The sequence below is a fragment of the Pezoporus occidentalis genome, unplaced genomic scaffold (assembly GCF_034315485.1).
Source record: "Pezoporus occidentalis ecotype Australia unplaced genomic scaffold, CSIRO_AGI_Poc_V1 ctg216, whole genome shotgun sequence".
NCBI classification, from domain to species: domain Eukaryota; kingdom Metazoa; phylum Chordata; class Aves; order Psittaciformes; family Psittacidae; genus Pezoporus; species Pezoporus occidentalis.
The window spans coordinates 275,960-295,510 of NW_026914029.1; the positions used below are offsets into that span (position 1 = coordinate 275,960).

Sequence of the window (19,551 nt, forward strand, 5' to 3'; positions counted from 1 at the left end):
GGCGCCCGCAGGGCGGGGCGAAGGGTGGTGGTAGAGAGAGGCGGGTCCCTGTGCCCCTCCGCCGGCCGCTACCCGGGGAGGCAGCTCCGAGGCCGGCCAGCGCGCTTCGCTGCTCGGTGAGACCCAAGGCAGGCGGTAAGGGTCCGTCATCTCCCGGCCCTGCCATGGGTGAAGCGTGTGCTGGGAGAAGAGGAGCTGGGTTTAATCCCTGCCATAGCCCAGAAGGGAATTATCAGTCAAATCAACATCGCTGCTTTATTGATTCCAAATGGGAGGGGGGAAACACCTGAACTCACTGATTTATTCCCCCTACGCTGCGCAGGGCAGGGAGTACCGATTAGGAACAACAGGTTAACTGTTCCCATGCAGTACCTTAGTGTTCGTACCGCTTAGGTTAAGCACCAATACGTGGTAGGAATAGGGAGAACAAACAGTCGGTCCATTGGGAAAGGGGTGCAGGGATAAAAAGGAATGCTTCCAGGTAGCCCAGAAGCATCCTGCTTCATAGTTAAAAAGCCATTGCAAGTGGTTAGAGCTGCAGTTATGTGGGTAACTTGTTCCCTATGTCCCCAGAGGCCAGGTTTTAAAGCAGACCAAATAGCTCCCTTGACCTAAAGAGTAAAAATCCCACGGGATTAAGGCTGCACCTCTGCCCGGCGTTCCCATTTCAGTCCTGACTCGGCAGAGGCTGGGGTTTCTCTATGTGGCAAGCAGCCCGTGATGGAGATGTGGAGAGGGAGGCTCGTATTCACCGCTGTGATTGGCATCCTCAGGCTGCACAATAGGAGCCACGGCACAGCAGCTCTGCCAGGCACAGGGTGGCAGCATGTGAGGGGCATCCAGCTGTGCGCTTCCAGGCAGTATGAGGCAGAAAGGCTGTTTCCACAGGGATATCGATCCCCCTCCGTGCTCCCAGGGATGGAGCCGGTGCACAGGGGAGGGAAACAGAGTGAGTGTAACACACAATGGCATTTTAAGGCTGGAGAAGAGCTCCTGGTTTCAGGCCTGCAGCAGGCTCCTGGCCACGATCATCCGCATCACCTCATTGGTACCTGCAGCAGGACAGGGGTGCAGAAGACAGGCAGTCAAGGGATTTTCCTCCAGATAGAGGATTCTCCCTGGATCAGCAGTTTCACAAGCACAGAAAAGCTCCTCCCAGTGATGGAGGTGGCATTTAGTACGTGTTGGGGCAAAACACAACACATTTCTCAGGATTCAGAGTGGCAGATGCTGTTGCTTGTATCAGTTTGGGCTTTGGGAGGATGCAGCACCAGGAGTGGATATAAACCAACATCCGGGTTTTCGCTATTAACATAGAGGGAGTGTGGACCCACTTGGTACTGGAAAGAGGATGTCTTGGGTGTGGGTGAAGGGATGTCAAAGGAGGGCACACAGAATGGCCCAAATGAGATCAGAGCAGGGCAGACCCTGTCAGAGACACGATGTTCTCCTGGCCCTAACAGTGCCCTTTACCTTCCAGGATCTGGTGGACTCTGACGTCTCGCACAAACTGCTGCACGGCGTAGTCCTTCAGGTAGCCATAGCCCCCGTGCATCTGCAGAGCCTGGTTACAGATCTGAGGAGAGAACACTCACCAGTGAAGGGACACGGAGGACACGGCAGGGACAGGAGCTTGGTAAGAACCCAGGAACCTCCCTGGTGTCTTTGTTCTGGTCACTTAATCCCATCTCTTCAAGTGTGGTGAGGCAGCAAGGCACTCCCAGTGCTGCTCTCAGTGCCAGCACATCACCCAAGTGCTGTTTCACATTAATGATGCATTTATAGCACAGAAACACCAAGGAAAACACTTTTAAGGGGTATGCTGCTGCATGTCTGTGGTGCTACCGATGCAAAACGCCACCACCACCATCTACTGGTCAGAGAGGAAGAAACTGTTCCTTTTCCTCCCTTCTTGCTTCTCCTTTTCAGGGACGTTTTGGGGTAACAGTGGCCTATCAAAGAGCACCTGCTACCTGGGAATCATGGAATGGGTTGGGAAGGGCCTTAGGATCATCCAGTTCCAACCCCCTGCCATGAGCAGGGACACCTCCCAGCCTGCAGCACGGCTTTTACCCTGTCCTGTCCCCCTCTTCGGTCCTCTAGAAGGCAGTGTAGGAAGCACAAGCCTGAGCTGTGAAGCCTCCACGGGCTGCAGAACTCAGTCCCATGAACACCCTGCTCCTGCAGTGAGGCTTCTGGCTCAAGGAACGTGCTTGGGGCTGGGTCGTGACAGTGCCCAGCTGCTTCCTGACACCCTGGAGGGGCTGCAAAGCTCCCAAGCGATGCTTCGAGCAGCCCACCTCAAAGCACGCATCAGTAGCAAAGAGCTTGGCCATGGAGCACAGCACCGGCGCGTCCTCCCGCTCCTCCTGCAGCGCCCGCGCCGCGTTGCGCACCATCAGCCGCGCTGCCACCAGGCGTGTGGCCATCTCTGCCAGCCTGAACTGCAGGTACTGCACAGGGGAAAGCAGGTCAGCATCTCAGGGAGGTGGGGGGGGACGGGACACCTGGGCCTCATCCCCTCCCAGCTCTGATGGGGGGTACCTGGTTGTTGGCCAGGGGCTCCCCAAACTGCTTGCGCACGGTGAGATGCTCCTGAGCCAGGAGCACAGAGGCGTGAGCAGCTCCTAATGAACAAGAAGCTGGTGGGAGAAGGCAGGGACACAGAGTGAATGTGAAGCAGTCGCAGACAGGGAACAGGATGATCCTGCCCTCCTTCCTCCTCCTCCTCCCTTGGCTTTCTTACCTATGTTTATCCTGCCTCCATTGAGGCCCTTCATGGCGATGCTGAAGCCCTGCCCTTCGGCTCCCAGCCGGTTGCTGACGGGAACCACGCAGTCCTCAAAGATCACAGCTCGAGTTGGCTGGGAATTCCAGCCCACCTGGGGAAGAGCACAGTGCCCTCAGCCTGCCCGAGGAGCAGCACAGCTCCGGCTCCCAGCACAGAACTGCTCTCAGCCTCTCGGTCTCCTTGCCAAGCTGCTGCAGAGCACCCCCAGGCTATGTGGTCTGGCCTCAGTGTGGAAACAGGAATGATCTATTTGAGAAGAGGCACAGATCCAACAGTCGTGATGCTTCTGACACTAAAACCCTTCCCTTCACAAAGGGCAAACGTAACCTGAGCTGGGCCTGGCTTGGGAAGAACGGTCCAGGTGGGATTCTGGTCCCATCCCAGAAGAGGTCCCTCATCGTTATCCTGCACTTCACTCAAGCACCCAGGAAGCAAGCCCCAAGCCTCGTACCTTCCTCTCTTTCTTCCCAAAGCTGAGCCCTGGTGTTCCCTTCTCCAGCAACAGGCAGGAGATGCCCTTGGGGCCTGGGCCTCCCGTGCGACACATCACCAGGTAGACATCCGTGTCCCCGCCTCCGCTGATGAAGGCCTGCAGAAAGGCACAAGAAAGGGGTCCCTGTCGTGTGCTAGCCCAGAGCCTGCAGCTGTGAAGACCCCAGAAGGTGTTCAGGGACCAGCTCTGGTGAATGCTCTGCAGAGAGTACAGAGATGAGATAGCAGGAAATGGAAACGATGAAACCCTGTGCATGCACTGCATCCAGCAGCTTTAGGAGGAGCGAGGAGGTACCTTGGTGCCATTCAGGACGTAGGAGTCCCCTTTCCTCTGAGCTGAGGTCAGCAGGGAAGCTGCATCACTCCCGCTTCCTGCTCAAGAGGTAAGGAAGCAGCCAGTGAAGCAAGTCCAGAGCCTGCCCCCACCCCAACCTGCCCCTTCCCAACATCCCGGTGACTGCCCAGGTAAGCACAGGAAGAAACTTCCCTGCTGCTTGGAAGGGTCAAGTCCGGCTCGGCTGCGCTGGGAGCCTGGGAAGGAGCCAATGAGGATGCTCACCTGGCTCGGTCAGGCAGTAAGAAGCAAACTGTTCCATGCTGCAGAGGGATGGGCAGAACCGGCGCCTCTGCTCCTCGCTGCCAAAGGTGTCGATCATCCAAACACACATGCTGGAGCAGCAGAGAAGGAGCAGCATTACAGGAGGCCTGCACAGCCAGCACTTAATCCTATCCTGCACGCCACAAAGGCAGAATCAGTTCCTGGTGGCATCTCCTTTAGAAGCATGTTTGTTCACAGCCACTAAGAGATCCTCACAGGGATGGGTTTGCTCAGTGTCCCAACTTGAACTACGAAGCAGCGCCAAGGGAGCTGCATCCAGCCCACGGAACAACTCACTTGTGGATGCTCATATAAGCAGTGGTGCTGGTACACCCCGTTGAGAGCGCTTCAAAGATTATGGAGGTATCAAGTCGTGACAATCCAGAGCCACCGACGTCTGGTTTCACATAGATCCCACCAAATCCCAGCTGGCCTGCCTTCCGCATGGTGTCCACAGGGAAGATTTCCTGTTGGGACAGGCAGAGGGAGCACAGTAACCAGGATGAATTCAATCTCAGCATTCAAACTCTTTTGGTACAGCAAGGCCAGACCCAAACTCCTCCAGAGGTGGCGTTAACTGGGCGGGCTGCAGAATGGTTTGTCTCTACTTAGGCAGATAGAGACCATCTTCAGGAGTAAACCCAGGTCTCAGGTGGTTGAACAGCCTGGCCAGGGAAGCTTCAAGTTCTTCCTGATGGCTTTCCACCCCAGCTGCAGCAGCAGCTTCAAAGCCAAGCCCTACAGACGATGTGACAGCACCGAGGAGCTACTGCAGGACCACCCCCCTAGGGAGTCCCAAGACCCATCATGTCCTAAGGGACAGAAAGCAGAGCGGTACAACCCTGCTGGGGCTGCGGTACCTTCTCATCCCACTCAGCCATGTGAGGAGCCATCTCCTTGGCAGCAAAATCTAGGGCAACGCTCTGGAATTCCTTCTGCTCCTCAGTGAGCCCAGCGGATGCTAGGGAAGAGAAATCAGAAACCGTGTCTGCTGCAGGAAAACCGAGTGTCAAACAGCACCCAAGTGTCCCAAGGACTGGGACTGCAAGGAAGTCGAGAAGCGAGCTAAGAATAAAGCAGCCCTCTATAACTTTAGTTAGAGCCTGCATCCTGCTTCACCCAACACCGATTCGTTGGTTCCTCTCCCAGGGATGCCGCAGCTCCAGTCCCACCCGCTGGGACACCCGGCAGCAATGCATCTGGGCAGCGCTCAGGAATCCCGTAGGAGGAGAGCAGCTGGGCCCCAGTAACCAGAGCCCCCGCTCAGCATCAGGGCTACGAGCCGCCCCTTCTGCCTCCCTTTCCGAGCCACGCCGACCCGCAGCCGATCCTCAGGATACAACCCAGGTACCGCGGAAGGGGAAGGAGCGCTTGGGCTCTCCCGGCCCGCACCGCCCTGCGCCGGGTCCCGGGGGGGTCCCCATCCCCTCCCGTTCCGCTGCTCACGGTCAATGCAGGAGGCGATGCGGCGCCGTCCCGCCGCGCACCGCAGCGATGGCAGGGGCAGAGGCAGCAGCAGCCGCCGAGCCGCTCGGGGGGCTCCGCACCAGGCCATGGCGCGGCAGGACCGCGGGCTGCTCTCGGGTGCAGGCTGGGAGCTGTAGTCCGGCCCCCGGCGCCTCCCGCCTGCGCGCTGGTTCCGGGAAGGGGGAGAGCCCGAGGGCTCTGCCGCCTCCGTCCGCGTAACGGTGCCAGCTGGACCGCGCCCGGCAGCAGCGGGAGGAGAGGAGCCGGTGAGGGGCAGCCGGGGGGCGAGGATGGAGCGGGGCAAGGAGGGAAGGGAGCGCTTGGCGCGGGAGGTGGAAAAGTTGATGCCGCCGGAGCCGGGTCAGTGCCAAGGGGCAGCGCTTGGACGCGCCAGCCCTTGCCCAAGGGGGACTGCGGGCGGGAAGCAGCGAGTAACAAGTCGAGGCAGAGCCCCGGGTGGGAGGCTCCCCCTCGCCTTGCGCCCCTTGCAGGGCAGGGCCGGGCCGCGCTCGGGACGAGCACCCTGGGGCCTCTCCTCCATCAGCGTGGGGCGAAGCTGCCCTGCTGCTGGTGTCCATCAGCGCGGGTCCTGCCTTCGGCACCGCGGGTGTGGTCCTCAGGCAGTGCCAGCCTTAGCGCTGATAGAGGAAACGGCTGGGCCCGGGGAAGGAAACCGTTCACTCCTGCACTCACGGCGCGGCTTCTACTGCCCTGCCGCTGCTCTCCTCAGCTTACCTGAGCGCTGCTCCCTCTTCCCTCCTTCAGCGGCAGCTTCCCGGTGGAGAGAAGATCGTTCCAAGAGAGCGGAGATGCCTTGGCCAAGCAGGAAGAGAGACAAAGCGGCAGTAGCAGGTCTGTGCTGGCATCCTCACTAAGTCTCTTGAGGTCTCAAGCTGTACTGAAACTGCAGACAGTCATCTTAACCCGCGCGGGTTTCAGACAGCATTTCCTCTGTGCAAACGGGCTGAGCAGCCAGGGGTGACCGAGACCAGGCTGTAGATGAGGACAGTGATGCATTCACAATGCCAGGTGGTTAAGAAACACAATTCACGCCCATTTACAAAGAGCTTTCACCTGCGTGTGCCCAGTGGAGCACAGGACACTGGTGTCTGCACAGACAAAACCCCGAAGAGCAAGAACCGGGCACCTGAGGCACTCTTCTGTGGTGTTTAAAGCAGAAGGTGAACAAAGTGCCCAGTTGGCTCATCTGTGGCACTCCTCTGCTTAATAAACTCCAGCAAATAAGCATCATCTTAGCCTTTCGTCACTCCTGTTGGGAACGAAATGGGGTTTATCTGAATGTTTTGTTGTCTCTTTTAAAGATAAAAAAGAGCCTGATGCTAAAATTGCCAAAACCGAGGAGGAGGCTTCGGATAAGGAGGAAGAGGAGAAGTCCACAAAAGCTCCAGCTGGGAGTTCCAAGTCGGGGTGGAAGAACTGGAAGAAGGCAAAGGAGTCTGACTCCGGTGGGGAGGAAAGCAAGATCACGTACTGCCACTGGCTGCTGAAATCAGAACCAGAGAGCAGGCTGGAGAAGGGAGTGGATGTGAAAGTAAGTACCTGCACCCCCCTTCCTCAGCAGGGTACAGCAGCAGTGTCACTGCCATCCCCAGAGCGCTGAGTTACAGGCTCAGGCAATCGGGATGAACGCTGTTGTGTCTTTACTTCTCAAACCCCGTTTGTCTCCCTGCAAACCCCTGTTTTTTTCATTGCATTTGGCAGTTCAGCATTGAGGACTTGAAAGCTCAGCCCAACCAGACCACCTTTTGGGATGGAGTAAGAAACTACCAGGTACGGAGCACACGACAGGGGAAGGCACTGCAGTAGCACTGGGAAAATGGGTAACCTATTCTTTTGCCTGGAAAAAAGGATTTGCTTTTGAGGTTCAAAGGTTGGGCAATGCTCTGTTACATCATCCGGTTTTCCTTTTGCTTTGAGCAGCCCTTATTGCCCCTGGCAACCTCTTGCAAGTCTGTCCTTAAACTGCCAGCCGACATCAGCTTTCTCTTCCAGGCCTCTCTGCAGACAAAATCCACGTGTGCTTCCACTACTGTACATGCTTGCCCCCATACGTGATCAGCTCTGCTGAACTGCTGGGTTCCCACATGCTTTCTAACCATCAGGAGCTTGTCTTTAGCCTGGGTTTTATTTCACATACACTCTCTTGTTAGCTCTTGTTCCTGCTGCTTGTAGTGAAACCCTTGATGCAAAGAGCTCAAAGTCTCTTCTTGACACCTGACAGGCAAGGAACTTCCTGAGAGCCATGAAGCTTGGGCAGCAGGCCTTCTTCTACCACAGTAACTGTAAAGAGCCTGGCATTGTCGGCATTGTCAAGGTGAGTGCCTCTTCCTTGCCCGGTGTTTTGGGGCAGGGAATGGGTTATCCAACAGCTCCTTAGCCCTGCTTCTGTCTCTGCACCAAAGGAGGGCAAAAGCTGTCCAGTGGGAGCAAGAGGTGAGCCTGGGACATCAAGGCTCAAGGGTACATGTGACAGCAGGGCTGACACAAGCACTTCTCCCTGGAGAAGTGGGACTAAAGTATTCTCCTGCTGGCATGTCAGGGTGCTTCCAGCCAGGGCTTGCTCCACACTGATCAAAATCTGACTCAGTTCTAGTCAGTAATAAAACCTCAGGCACAGAGCAGCTTCTGCAGGAGGAGAACTCACCACAAAGTCTCTCATCCTCTACCCAGTTTTCCTCTGTTGGGTGCGCTCCTCTGCATTGCACTCCAAAGAGGTGATGGGGCTTCACTGACAACCGTCCTGCTCTGCAGTGCTTTGACCCAAGAGATGGAAAGGAAGGAAATGGACTTCCCTGTGAGAATGGAGCGCAGGGAAAGCCAGGCTGGCTTGTGCATCAGGATTAGTCCTTCTCTCTAGTCACAGCTTGCTCAAGAGCATTTCATAGCCTTTGCTGACAATAGCTTTGAACTGATGTCTCATGTTCTTCTCCCTTTCTGCTTCAGATCGTAAAGGAGGCTTACCCTGATCACACACAGTTTGATCAGAAGAATCCTCACTACGATTCCTCCAGCAGAAAAGAGAACCCCAAATGGTCCATGGTAATGTAGTAAACTAAATACAGCTGCTTCAAGCTCTGTGTGCAAGCTGAGTGGAGGCAGAAGCCTCTTTGCATCGTACTGTGTGTCTCCTTAAGCTTCTGGCCCGGCCTAGCTACCCTGTTCTCTCTCAAGAAGGTCAATCCTGATAGTTTCTCTGCCTTTTCCCCTATTTCTTCCAGAAGGCTGCCAAATCTATCTCCCTAAGTCTTTGAATGTTGGATGCAGACTAACATCCACGCACAGCAGGATTCTGGGTTAGCAAAGAGAACATCTTTAAGTACCACTCTCAGCCTAGCACAAAGCAAGCTGTAGTTCTGAGGCACGCTAAATGACAGGGAAGTGACTGTTCACAGGCTGGCTACATCCCACAGCTTCCTTCTGTATTGCCCATGCCAGCATGGATGTGTGCTGCTAATGCCCAGTGCTCACAGTGCTGTAAGCACATCACCTGCCAGGAGCAGCCCAAAGTTCTTTTAGCCTCAAGCAAGGAAAAGCTTCCACACCATTATAAGGTGGCATTTGCTTCAGTTTAAGATCTTTATCCCCCTCCACCAGTATCTTACGTGATGTCTGGAGGCTTTATCCTCCTCTGCTGCCCCTCACTTCCCAGGTGGATGTGCAGTTTGTGCGGATGACCAAGCGGTTCATCCCGCTCTCCGAGATCAAGGCTCACCACCTGGCACACAAAACAGATGGAGGCCCCCTCAAGAACATGATGCTCTTCACAAGACAACGGCTCTCCATCCAGCCACTGACACAAGGTAGGAACCTTCTTCTCTGCACTCCTGGTGCTATTCGCTGCGGAGGCAGCCCTCACTCCGACTGCCTGTAAGTCCCAATTACAGCTTTTCCTCCCTTACCTTTCCAACGCAGAGGAGTTTGATTTCGTCTTGAGCCTGGAAGAGGAGAAGCCACATTAAGAACCTACCAGCAGCACAGTTTGTACCTTGCCACTGATGCCTCCTTCTAAACCAGCCTAATTCCCAAGTTCCCTTGCTCAACCCCAGCAACAAAATGTGCCCGCTCATGATCCACAGCTCCACATCCCTTCTCCTGACACACTGTTACTTGCTTCTTTTTAAATAAAGCTTTTGAGAATCCACTGCAGCTTCTCCTTTGTAATAGCTGGGAAATCTGCAGTTTAGCTCCTCAGGGACCAAACATCCTCCTTGGGGATCTGCTACAGGAGCCAGTATGGTTCTGTGTGCTGCAGAGGCACATTTCTCTGCAGGAAGGTATCACTAGAACAAGAACATATAAACACACATCCAGCTTGCTTGCTGCAAAGCACATCAGTTAACTTCCTGTAGGTACCAGACTCCTCACGTTATTTAAGCTCTGGTTATCAGGGAAGTGGAAGATAATAGAGCTACCTTGCTCATTTTAAGCTATAAGGGTTCATCAGCAAAGCTTCTAAAGGAAGAGCAAGGACTGACAAAGCTACCAAAGGACAGACTGCTCCTGGAGGGCTGCACTGCACAGCACTAAGGGAAAATGGCTTCAAACCATAAAGAACCCAAGGCCAGAGGCAGGCACCATGAACCACAGCAGACCAGGTCGTGCACAGCATTGACAGCCAGGGCTGGCTCTTTTTAATTGGAGAGACAAAAAAAAACCCAAGTTGGAAAATACAGCCATTGAAAAGACGACGAATTAAGAAACATGTAAACACAGCAGAGGCTTAATCACAGGTTGCACTGCTTGGCTGGAGTACTTGCACACTGCCCCTGCTCCAGCCTGCCTGGGCAAGAGGGAATGAGCCAAAGGCTGAACAGAACCTCAGGGGCCACCACTGCTCCAGTGCTGTCTGCCCCTTACACACTAAGGAAATGCTCTTCTCTCCTACCTGCAGTGACCTTCTGCTTCTGCTTCTCTCTGAAGAGGCTCAGCACTTCTGCTCCACCCCAGACAAACACAGGGCCTAGTGGGCAACAGGTTGAATGGTCCATTAGATGAAGGAAAAAATGGGAATTGTTTCTACATTCTGGGTCCACAAGTAGGGACACGGGAGAGGGGCACGGAGGAGGGAAAAATCAACCCAAACGACTCATGCACCTTCTCCAAGTTAACCCTCCCTAAGTGGTGAGCAGATGGTGAACAGAACTCTCCCAACTGTGCCTTGTTATCCCACATCCAGTACTGCTGCTGTTCAGCCAGTAAACAAAACACTCCTGGAATGCAGAGACACCTTCATCCACGGGGTTTCTTTGATACCATGTGGCCTACAAGCAAGAGGAACAGGCAAGGATGGGAATTCCAGGTGGGATGGGAGCCGAGGGGAAGCTAGAGGGGGGTGTTAGGGTACTGCTGTGCTCAGCTAAGCCATGGAAGGATAGTCTGCTATCCCCAGAGGCTCCCACTGGGAGCTTCACTTGTCCCTACAAGATTGTATTGCCACAGCACAGGTTCCCCCTACACAGAGAGGGAGAGTAAGGAGTAAATCCAGATTCCTTTGCCACCGGGGCCTGCAGCAGGTCCCCACCCCCTGGCCTGCCACAGGGCAGTTGTCTGACGCCAGGAACACCCAGCTCCAGCCCACGGCACAGCCCTCTCAGGGGCAGAAAGCAAGCCACATCTTCAGATGAGAGCAGCACATGGTGAGACACAGCATCGGGCAGGGACGAGCTCAGTAGTGTCCTCTACAACAGCGTGATCTGTCCAGCTCCACTGACAACCACAGCCTTGCACGTGGTGAGTAAAAGATAACTTACTTTGGCAAGCAGAAACACACATTTATCACTGGAATACAGTAGCTGTCTTAGTACATAAAATGCTCCCCTTCCCACCCAGGCCCCGCTCCCTCCACCAGCACTGCTCCACTAAACAAAGCAGAAGATACCCTAGTGAGCCACCAACTCACAGGGAAATCCAGGCAAATCCCACTCAAGAGAGCTCACATCCCAGCATTTCCTGCAGGCTTCTCTCTCTCCATCTGGGAGGAGGTCTAGCCCCCTGCATCCTCAAAGGGCAGCTAAACAGGGTGGATATTCTCCAGACTCCATCAAGTCTACAAAGCCACATCTAATTGTTAATGGAGGAATGACTCCCTTCTGGGAATGTTCTCATGATTTCACTTAGCTGAAGACTAGGAAAAGCTTAATTCAGGGAAGGAAAAGCCCACATTCAGGTTCTCAGTTCACAGCATGACCCTCAGACCTTCAAGCTCAGACCTTAGGAATGTGCCTCTGGAAACACAGAGCTCCACCATCCTTCCAGTTGCAGCACACACAAGCCATAAGCTTCTTAAAACCATTTCATCCACTTTCTTTAATTCCTAACCCTCATCCCACAGGCTCAAGGAAGCAAACAACTGTACACACGTGTTTCTATACTGCCCTGTCTGTCCCTACTACAGACTGCTCTGCCACAAGGACACAGGAACGAGCAGGACAGCGTGTGCACCGTAAGCCCACTCCCAAGAGAGACCCCATTGATGTCTCACACCCCAAAAGCATCCTCGAGAGCTCTCCAGGCTGCTCTGCATCAGCAGCCAGAGAGGGCCACTCAGGCAGGTGCTGGGACAACACTAGGAAGGCACTGCTCTTGGCCAGGAGCCTTCTGCCCCCTCCTGTTGCCCACTCAACAGCACTGGCACCTTCACAGCTCTGCCCAACCTGTGCTACCTCCTCCTGCACTCTCATGCCTCGCTCCATCCTGCCAGGCACAGCTCCTCCTTGCCACGACACACAGGAGCTCCACAGCAAGGCCACTGCAGCGTGCTCAGTGTGGCTGAGTCAGTGACACGATACAGCTGTTTGTGACAAGGAATCTAGCATGGAAAGGAAGGGGAAGCAGCGAGGGGATAACACTCAGCACTTCAAGAAGGCCACACCTCAGTCCGAGTCCCTCCTCTACCTTCCAGCTAATCCCTGTGTCCTTTTCCCTCGTGAAGGTTTCAGAAAGGCAAGACAACATCCATCCTGCACAGCCCCAGAGCAACCTCCACCCCGCTGGGAAGCAGCAGCAGATGTGGCCTTCACTTGCTCTCTCCCTCCCCGCTGCCACACCAAAAGGGTCTCGGGGCAGAGAGGAGATCAGGCAGCGCTGCAGCCTCGGGGCACACGCCTCAAAGCAGCCAATCCCAGAGGAATGTCGTTGACTGGGAAGCACTGAGGCACCTTCAGCTCCGCAGCACCAGTGCTGCAGCTCGCTCTGCCCTCCCATCCCTTCCCACCCTGCGAGTCCTTTGAAGAAAGGAATTAAGTCAAAAACGGGTATTTGTTTTCACAAAGTCTCTCTAGTGTTTTGTCCTCCTCCTCCTGCTGCTGCTGTCCCTCTGGCTCCACAGCAGCATCCTCTGCGTGGCCTCTCACTGCCGGCCGTTGTTCTCTGCAGGCTGGTTGGGGGTCTTGGCCTCGGGGTGCGAGGAGGTCCCCTCAAACCGCTGGGAAGCGATGGCTGCCTGGTGGGACATGCTCTTCCTCACGATGTCTCCTTTCCGCCAGAGCACCACCTCCTGCAGTAACACAGCCAGCAGGCCTGGTCAGGGCTTGTGGGGCCTCCTCCTGGCCCCAGCCAGGCCCAAAGGCTACAGGCAAGCAGTGAGAGCTCAGCCAATGCTGGCATCTTCCACCGCATGTGTGCATGAGGTTATTTGCAGCCTTGGTATGTTTGGGTAGAGCGCTCCTCCCCAGGGTCTGAGCACACAGAGGCAACCCACTGGACATCTAGGGCAGCCATGGGCTACTGCTGTGGGCTACCACATTGGAATGGGTAAGGTGAGAAGCTCCACCATGGGGCAACAGTGGACAAGAAATCCCAGTTAGGCACCTGCTACGCGCACATCTGACCCACGTGGACCACTCTTTGCACTCTCTCGTTGGTATATGGGTAGTGGTATATGGAATATCCTTATGGCTATTCAGTTGAGAACATGATTCTCCCCATGGGAATCCCAAATTCCCAGAAGGTGCTTCTAACACAGGATCCCAAGTGACAGTCCCCAGGTCTGAGAAGAAACCCAGCTCTGCTCCTCACCTGCTGTTTGAAGTAGCGCCTCTCTTCCTCATCGATCAGCACCAGGTTGAGGTAATAACGCACCGAGAACTTCTTATTGATGTCCCTCATGGTTGGAGTCAGCTCGTAGCCAGCCAGGAAGAGCCTGATGGGAATGGACTCCCCTGCGAAGTGCACAGAACCATCAGCACAGGCAGAATGCACAGCTGTGAACTAGGAGAGCATCAGCAAAACACCTCACTAGGCCACAAACATCGTGACCACCTCCACAAGTGGGGTAAGATGAGCAAGAAGATCTCAACCCCCTTCAGAAACCCACAGCCAGATCCTGCCCTTGCTGACAGCTACTCCACCTCCACTTCTAAGAGCATGGGACTCGCTGTGACCTTCATCAAGACAGCACTGCAGGAAGAAATGAGTAAGGTGCCATTTTCTCTGGCAGAGGAGAATGTGGCACAGGAGACTGGCACGGAGCTAGAACATCATCTTTCTGCTCCAAGCTGCAGCAATGCCAGTTGGTGGCCCATGCCAGCAGCGAATTTACATCTATTCCACTGCTTCAGCACAAGACTTAAGTCATTGCAACTCATTATGCCTCAGTTCCTCCTCATCAGATCAGAGAAGGAAGGGGATCATATTTAACCACCTCTGGAAACTGCTGTGAGCCCACCAGTGAAACAGGAGCACACAGATCCAGCTGAAGATACCGCAGGACTCCTGTTCCCATCCCAAGAGACTCCTAAGAAGAGGAATTCCAAAGGGTTCATCTGCCTTCTCACCTCTCACAGGTGCCCCATCCATGATCTCGTATTTGGCTATTGTGTCATTCTCATGATAGACGTTGGGGCCGGTCCCTGTTGTTTCTCTCTTGATGATATCTATCTCCATGTGCTTGATCTTGATTCGCACCAGCAGGAAGTAGATCTTGCCAACAATCACATCTTTTAAATGATACCTAGCATGTGAAGGGAGAAAGCGCCACAATCAGTATCTGCACCGTGACACCAAAGCCTCCAAATCCAATCTTTTAGGTCAATTAAAACTAACCCCAGTATTACATCAGAGGGAGGTCTGCCAGCATCAGCTGGGAAAGGTGCATCAAAACTAGCTTAAAAAGAGCTGTTCCCAACTCCTCTGCCTGAATTAATGTCCCACTTCAGCTGCACTGACTGGTAAAGAGCAGACTTGATACTTGGAAGACACTTGGAAACACTGATCTTGCCAAGGATAATATAGGGAACACGAAGTTACTGCAGCAACCTCACTCTGCTGTGCTCCAAGCTCAGGGAAGCCACAGCCTCCCACGCCTTGATCACAGAGATGTGATCCCCCACATCTATGGGGCAGGGCGAGGAACCCCCAGATCCTCAGCAGGATCCAACCTGCCTTGCTGGAGCACGTGTACACAAGACTGCCTTTGAGGATCACACACGTGCTCAGGCTTCCAACCCAAGCTGTCCCCTGTAGCAGATGGCTCCTCACAGCCACTGCCTGCTCCCAAGACACTTACTTGGACTTGTTGTACTCAAACTCAATGTGTAGGCAATCCTCAATCCCCACCTCCATCTTGATGGAGGAGTTGAGCTCCGGGTAGGTGCTCAGGGTGTGCACAACTATGTCCATCTCCTTCACCACGTCGTTCAGTCTGCGGCTGACGGTCGCGCGGAGGAAATACCTGCAAGGCCAGTCCCCTCCTGTTAGGGGGGGCACGGGAAGCAACGGGGACAAGCAGGGAGGGATGTGGGGCTGAATGGGTTGCACTGGACTAGCCAAGCAGTCTCACAGGTATCCTGGCTTCTGGAGCAGCCAATACCCCGGGTTGGAAAAGACAGAAGGGAATTTTCTAATGGAAAAGGCTTCCCTAAGCTTCCATGCATTTGTGAGCCTCAGCTGCCCGAGTATCATGGTGGAGATCCAAGTAACAGCTTGCACATGGTAAAACCGCTTTTGCAAGAGATGAGATCACGCTGGTCTCCACAGACACACCTCTTCTTGCAGATCCCAACTTTCCAACCTCCCTTCAAGGGCCAGCGACTGGATTTCCAGTCAACTGGAGCTCCTCAACATGAAATACATGCTGATAAAAGCAGAGCCCTCCAAGACAACTCAGCCCCACCAAATCCACTGGGAATGACATTCCAAGCTTGTAAGGACGTGTGGGAAGGGATGCAGTGAACACCAGCACCTGCACACTGCACAGAGCCAGGGCCTGGGCTCAGCATGAGGAGGGGACTCACCGTAGCTTCACGTTCTGCCCCGTGTAGGACTCGTAAGGCTTTTCCACGTGGGTGAACTCGAAGTCAAACGTCTGTGACTGAGTGAATTCACCAGGACGGGCCAGGTCCTTCACCAGGGACACGAACTCGTGGTGGTTCCCTCGGTCATAGTAGAGCTCTGGGAAGACAGAAGGGCAGGGTAAGCTGTGCTGCTCCATCCCGCAAAAGCAAGAAAGGCAGGAGATGTCACAGGCCCTGCAGCAGGAAGAGGTCTGTACAGCCTCACCAGCTCCAAATCAGGAGCTCACCTTGCCTCAGGGACGTGGGTCACCTCCTGTCAGTATTAATTAGACTGGCTGAGAAGAGGGGCCAGTGGCTCCTGCAATATTCCAGGGAAAAGGCATTGCCACTGTAAGGAGAGGAAAACACCACCACTGCTTCTCTGGAACAGCAAAGTGACTGAGCTAAATCAAGGACTAGGAGGCTTCCTGCTGTTCCTGCTTATCCTTTCACGACAAAGAGTTTGAGTGGTCTTGATTCCCACCAGGGAATAACAGTGGAGACTGTCACCAATCCTGCAGTAAGCCAGCACTCAGTGCATGACTGGCAAGTGTGTGGGGAGGAGGTTGAGTCAGGTGCTCCACCAGTCCCTGGATAACACACGAACACTGATGAGAGAAGAGCACTGCTCAAACCAGCTCAGGTAACCAACACCAGCCCATTGCTTCAGTTTCCCCACAACCTTCTTGGGCATGCAAGAAACAACTACAGGTCTCCTCACTTAATGCCCTTTCACAAGTGTTCCTCTCCTTTAGGACAAAGCCACAGAAACTTAAAGCGCTGCAATTTGCATTAACAGCTGGGTATTACAGCTGAGCATCAAGGAAGCCTGCCCTTCCCAAGGCTGTGTGAGCACTGTTCCTACCAGACACCCACACAGGCCTTCCAAAAGCTAAAGCCTTTGCCGATCTGATATGGCGAGATGAAGAAACAAACCCCCAAGTCATCAGACAGTCGCACGCCCAAGTTCACTGTCAGCACTAAACTGTGCAGAGAAGACTTCTAAGAAGGATTAGTAGTGGTCAGGAACAGTTGTGAGACTCACTTCCCCACTCCTTGAGATGCACAGCAAGACTCCAGCTTGTGATTTCTGCATCATACACCCCTCTGCTCACCCTGTCTCCATAATGGACGTATTGGCACTAAGACACCCCTCACTTAAGCTAAACAGTGAGTGCCATCAAGGCTGGGCAGGCAGGTGACATAAATAAAGCAGCTCTCTGCATCGAATACAGGTCCACAGGGAGGGAAGTGCTTGCTAACGTGACAGGAGAAGCCTCGTGCCACATAACGGGAGGGACAGATCATCTCGCCACACAGTGCAAAAAGCAACGACTGAACTTAAAGCAAGGGGAGGCAAATGTCAGTGCTGCCTTGGAAGGGCCCGGGCTGGCACTCTGCAGCCTTAAGTGGAGGAAGGATTGGTGTTTCTCACACTTCAGAAGACATTAGGATGCCAAACAGGTATAAGTCGTAATTGCAGGTTTTCAGGGCTACAGGGTTTCCAGGTTAAACAAAACCATGCTCAGGACACTGCAAAATGAAATGTTAAATGGGTTCTGTGCTCACCAGTGGCCACACAGGACAGTGTTCACAGCCTGGACCCTGGTCTGGAGCACCCGTTCTCCCCACTACACCTCTGTCTCCCTACCTCTATGTATGGTGTGGATACTGACCTTGTGACAATGGGAAGTTGGAATATAACGCAGGCTGGTTTGAGATGGAAAGGATTAAGGTGGTACACAGTTCAGCTCTTGAATAAAGTTGCCTGATGGGCAAAAAGAAAGGGCTTGTGTGTGGCCACAGCACCTCCTACTATACCTGCTGGGGTGATAATGTGACTTCAGAGCCCTTATTCCAACCAGGTGAGGCTCAAGTCTTCCAAAAGGGGCAATGAGAAGCAGGTGAGGCAGCACAAAGCAGAGAATAGAGCAGGAAGTGAAGTTCATGCTTAATTTCCACTGACAATCATCAACAAATGGGCTCCCTCCTGAGGAACAGGCTTAGCTACACCCTGTTGTTTGCAGGCTCTCCTACCGGACCTCCCCTTCCCTTCCAAAACGCAGCATTAAGCACAAGTGAGGCCAGCAAAATCATCCAACACCAGCATCAGGGTTGGGTGGGGAAACCTCCAGCTCACTTGCCTACAGCACATGATTTGCAATGCAGAGGCTGCAGGCCCACAGCTCACACAGTGGTTCTGGGGGTCAAAGTGCTACAGACACCAAATGCAGCTGCATCACCAGGAATACCAGCACAAGAGGGACGTGGAGCTGCTGGAGAGAGTGCAGAGGAGGCCATGGAGGTGCTGCGAGGGCTGGAGCAGCTCTGCTCTGGAGCCAGGCTGAGAGAGCTGGGCTGGATCAGCCTGGAGAAGAGAAGGCTCCTGAAGGGGAGACCTTAGAGCAGCTCCAGTGCCTAAAAGGTGAGATGATGATTCCAAGATCCTGAACTTATTTTGGGGTACAGGGATGAAACACGGACATCTCCACTGGGATCCAGGGTGGGTGTGGCAGCCACCCTTCCTCTGAGAGAGCAGGAAACATTCATTCTGCATTGGTTACACACATGGATAACCACGAGTTTTGAACAACTTGAAGCCACCCAACCAACCATGCAGGGGCACACAGACATGCACTCGAGAAATAGAGTCAAAATGGAATGAGCCATGCTGAAGAGAAGGCATCAAGAATCCCAGCCTGGTTTGGGGTGGAAGAGACCTGAAAGCTCACCCAGTTCCAAGGGCAGGGACAGCTTCCATTGGGCCAGGTTGCTCCATGCCCCTGTGTCCAACCTGGCCTTGAACACTGCCAGGGATGGGGCAGCCACAGCTTCTCTGGGCACCCTGTGCCAGCGCCTCAGCACCCTCACAGGGAAGAGCTTCTGCCTAAGAGCTCATCTCATCTCAGTCTCCCACCATAAGAAAGCTCATTCACACGGGTCAAATAGTGAGGAATAGGGGTTGCAGAAGCCCCTGGGATGGATGGGCAAAACCCACCCAACTGACCACCCTTATTTTGCTTCCCAAAGTGGGTGGACAGACATTCAAGCAATGCCAACAGCAGAGCCATTCTGGAGAATCGCATTACTGGGACGTGCAGGCTCAGCCCTGCACCTGCAGGAGGTAAAGCAGGCACCACCCCCTTCCAAAACACATGCATCTGCGAGCTGCAATCAGTGCCCGAGCAGAGGCTGGAAAATAGGACGAGGAAATAGGGAACAATGACCTGGAAAAAGGCTGGAGCTCCCTCCCTTCACCAGGGTACCCACCTCCAGCAGAGGATGGACTGCCTGCGTGCGGCCATAGGGATCCGCCGGTGGGCAGGAGCACAGCCCCACCTCCACACCCCAAGGCCCAGCAGCATGCCCAGGACCCGTGCTACGGAGGTGAGGGGAAAGGGAGCGCGGCTCAGCGGGGCCTCACCGATCTGCCCGATGAACTCCACTTTGATGCCCTGGTGCTCCAGCCGCTTGTTGGGGTGCTTCAGGGTGAGCACCACCCGCCCGGACACGGTCTCCCCGTCGTAGAAGAGGAAATACTTCTCCTTCTTCCCTTCCTCCGTCTTGTGCTCCACCCGCCGCCGGCTCTCGCCGTCGCTCAGCACCAGCTCCAGCTCCACGCTCTGCCCGAACCCGAAGAAGCTCATTGCACCGGCGGATGGGGCGAGGGGTGGGGGGGGAGGGACGGCCCGGCCTGGCCCCGAGGTTGAGAGGAGCGGAGAGGGTCTGGAGGGCGGAAGGGGCCCGCAATGCGGCACGGACACGGGCGGCGGGACCCGGGCGCCGCTGGAGGGAGCCCGGGGCGGGCGCGGCCCCGCGGCCCCTCAGCCCTCACCGGGAGCGCGGCCCCCGCCTCACCGCCGGCCCAGGCGCCGCGCACCGCGCATGCGCCGCCCGCACCACGGCGGCCC

The 19,551-nt window shown here is 54.8% G+C and overlaps 4 protein-coding genes and 1 long non-coding RNA gene across 5 annotated transcripts in view; 3 read left to right on the top strand and 2 right to left on the bottom strand.

The window, feature by feature from the left end:
- Positions 1-19,551, top strand: part of B3GAT1 (beta-1,3-glucuronyltransferase 1) — a 112,226-nt gene that overhangs the window by 30,684 nt on the left and 61,991 nt on the right. The gene's annotated exons all lie outside the window — the stretch shown is intronic.
- On the top strand, positions 215-5,119 carry LOC134164305 (uncharacterized). The gene is made up of 3 exons (XR_009965091.1): positions 215-350; positions 1,481-1,636; positions 5,031-5,119. It is a non-coding gene; the product is annotated as an uncharacterized LOC134164305 (long non-coding RNA).
- ACAD8 (acyl-CoA dehydrogenase family member 8) lies at positions 237-5,462 on the bottom strand. Its single transcript, XM_062619904.1, has 11 exons — positions 5,328-5,462; positions 4,742-4,842; positions 4,179-4,348; positions 3,843-3,952; positions 3,579-3,655; positions 3,243-3,380; positions 2,747-2,882; positions 2,545-2,642; positions 2,301-2,453; positions 1,474-1,576; positions 237-1,052 (listed from the first exon to the last, which is right to left on the bottom strand). Exons 1-11 carry the CDS (start codon positions 5,434-5,436, stop codon positions 1,000-1,002), a joined length of 1,248 nt encoding a protein of 415 aa, XP_062475888.1. The 5' UTR covers positions 5,437-5,462; the 3' UTR covers positions 237-999.
- On the top strand, positions 6,067-9,508 carry THYN1 (thymocyte nuclear protein 1). Its single transcript, XM_062619905.1, has 7 exons — positions 6,067-6,200; positions 6,671-6,900; positions 7,071-7,139; positions 7,591-7,683; positions 8,313-8,408; positions 9,019-9,169; positions 9,282-9,508. The coding sequence occupies exons 1-7, from the start codon at positions 6,158-6,160 to the stop codon at positions 9,326-9,328; spliced, it is 729 nt and encodes a 242-aa protein (XP_062475889.1). The 5' UTR covers positions 6,067-6,157; the 3' UTR covers positions 9,329-9,508.
- On the bottom strand, positions 9,969-19,526 carry VPS26B (VPS26 retromer complex component B). Its single transcript, XM_062619956.1, has 6 exons — positions 19,065-19,526; positions 15,602-15,758; positions 14,875-15,039; positions 14,144-14,319; positions 13,386-13,528; positions 9,969-12,864 (listed from the first exon to the last, which is right to left on the bottom strand). The coding sequence occupies exons 1-6, from the start codon at positions 19,285-19,287 to the stop codon at positions 12,718-12,720; spliced, it is 1,011 nt and encodes a 336-aa protein (XP_062475940.1). The 5' UTR covers positions 19,288-19,526; the 3' UTR covers positions 9,969-12,717.

What these genes read in the sequence shown, in the direction of transcription:
- THYN1 (XM_062619905.1), top strand. Translation starts at nt 6,158, where the DNA reads ATGCCTTGGCCAAGCAGGAAGAGAGACAAAGCGGCAGTAGCAG. An exon ending in AGAACCCCAAATGGTCCATG is followed by an intron (nt 8,409 to 9,018) that starts GTAATGTAGTAA and finishes CTCACTTCCCAG; the next exon opens with GTGGATGTGCAGTTTGTGCG. An exon ending in CATCCAGCCACTGACACAAG is followed by an intron (nt 9,170 to 9,281) that starts GTAGGAACCTTC and finishes TTTCCAACGCAG; the next exon opens with AGGAGTTTGATTTCGTCTTG.
- VPS26B (XM_062619956.1), bottom strand. Translation starts at nt 19,287, where the DNA reads ATGAGCTTCTTCGGGTTCGGGCAGAGCGTGGAGCTGGAGCTGGTGCTG. An exon ending in GGGCAGAACGTGAAGCTACG is followed by an intron (nt 15,040 to 15,601) that starts GTGAGTCCCCTC and finishes CTGGCCTTGCAG; the next exon opens with GTATTTCCTCCGCGCGACCG. An exon ending in GGCGCTACTTCAAACAGCAG is followed by an intron (nt 12,865 to 13,385) that starts GTGAGGAGCAGA and finishes GTGTTACTGCAG; the next exon opens with GAGGTGGTGCTCTGGCGGAA.
- ACAD8 (XM_062619904.1), bottom strand. Translation starts at nt 5,436, where the DNA reads ATGGCCTGGTGCGGAGCCCCCCGAGCGGCTCGGCGGCTGCTGCTGCCT. An exon ending in ACGTCCTGAATGGCACCAAG is followed by an intron (nt 3,381 to 3,578) that starts GTACCTCCTCGC and finishes GCCTTTCTGCAG; the next exon opens with GCCTTCATCAGCGGAGGCGG. An exon ending in AGCCCCTGGCCAACAACCAG is followed by an intron (nt 2,454 to 2,544) that starts GTACCCCCCATC and finishes TCCCCTGTGCAG; the next exon opens with TACCTGCAGTTCAGGCTGGC.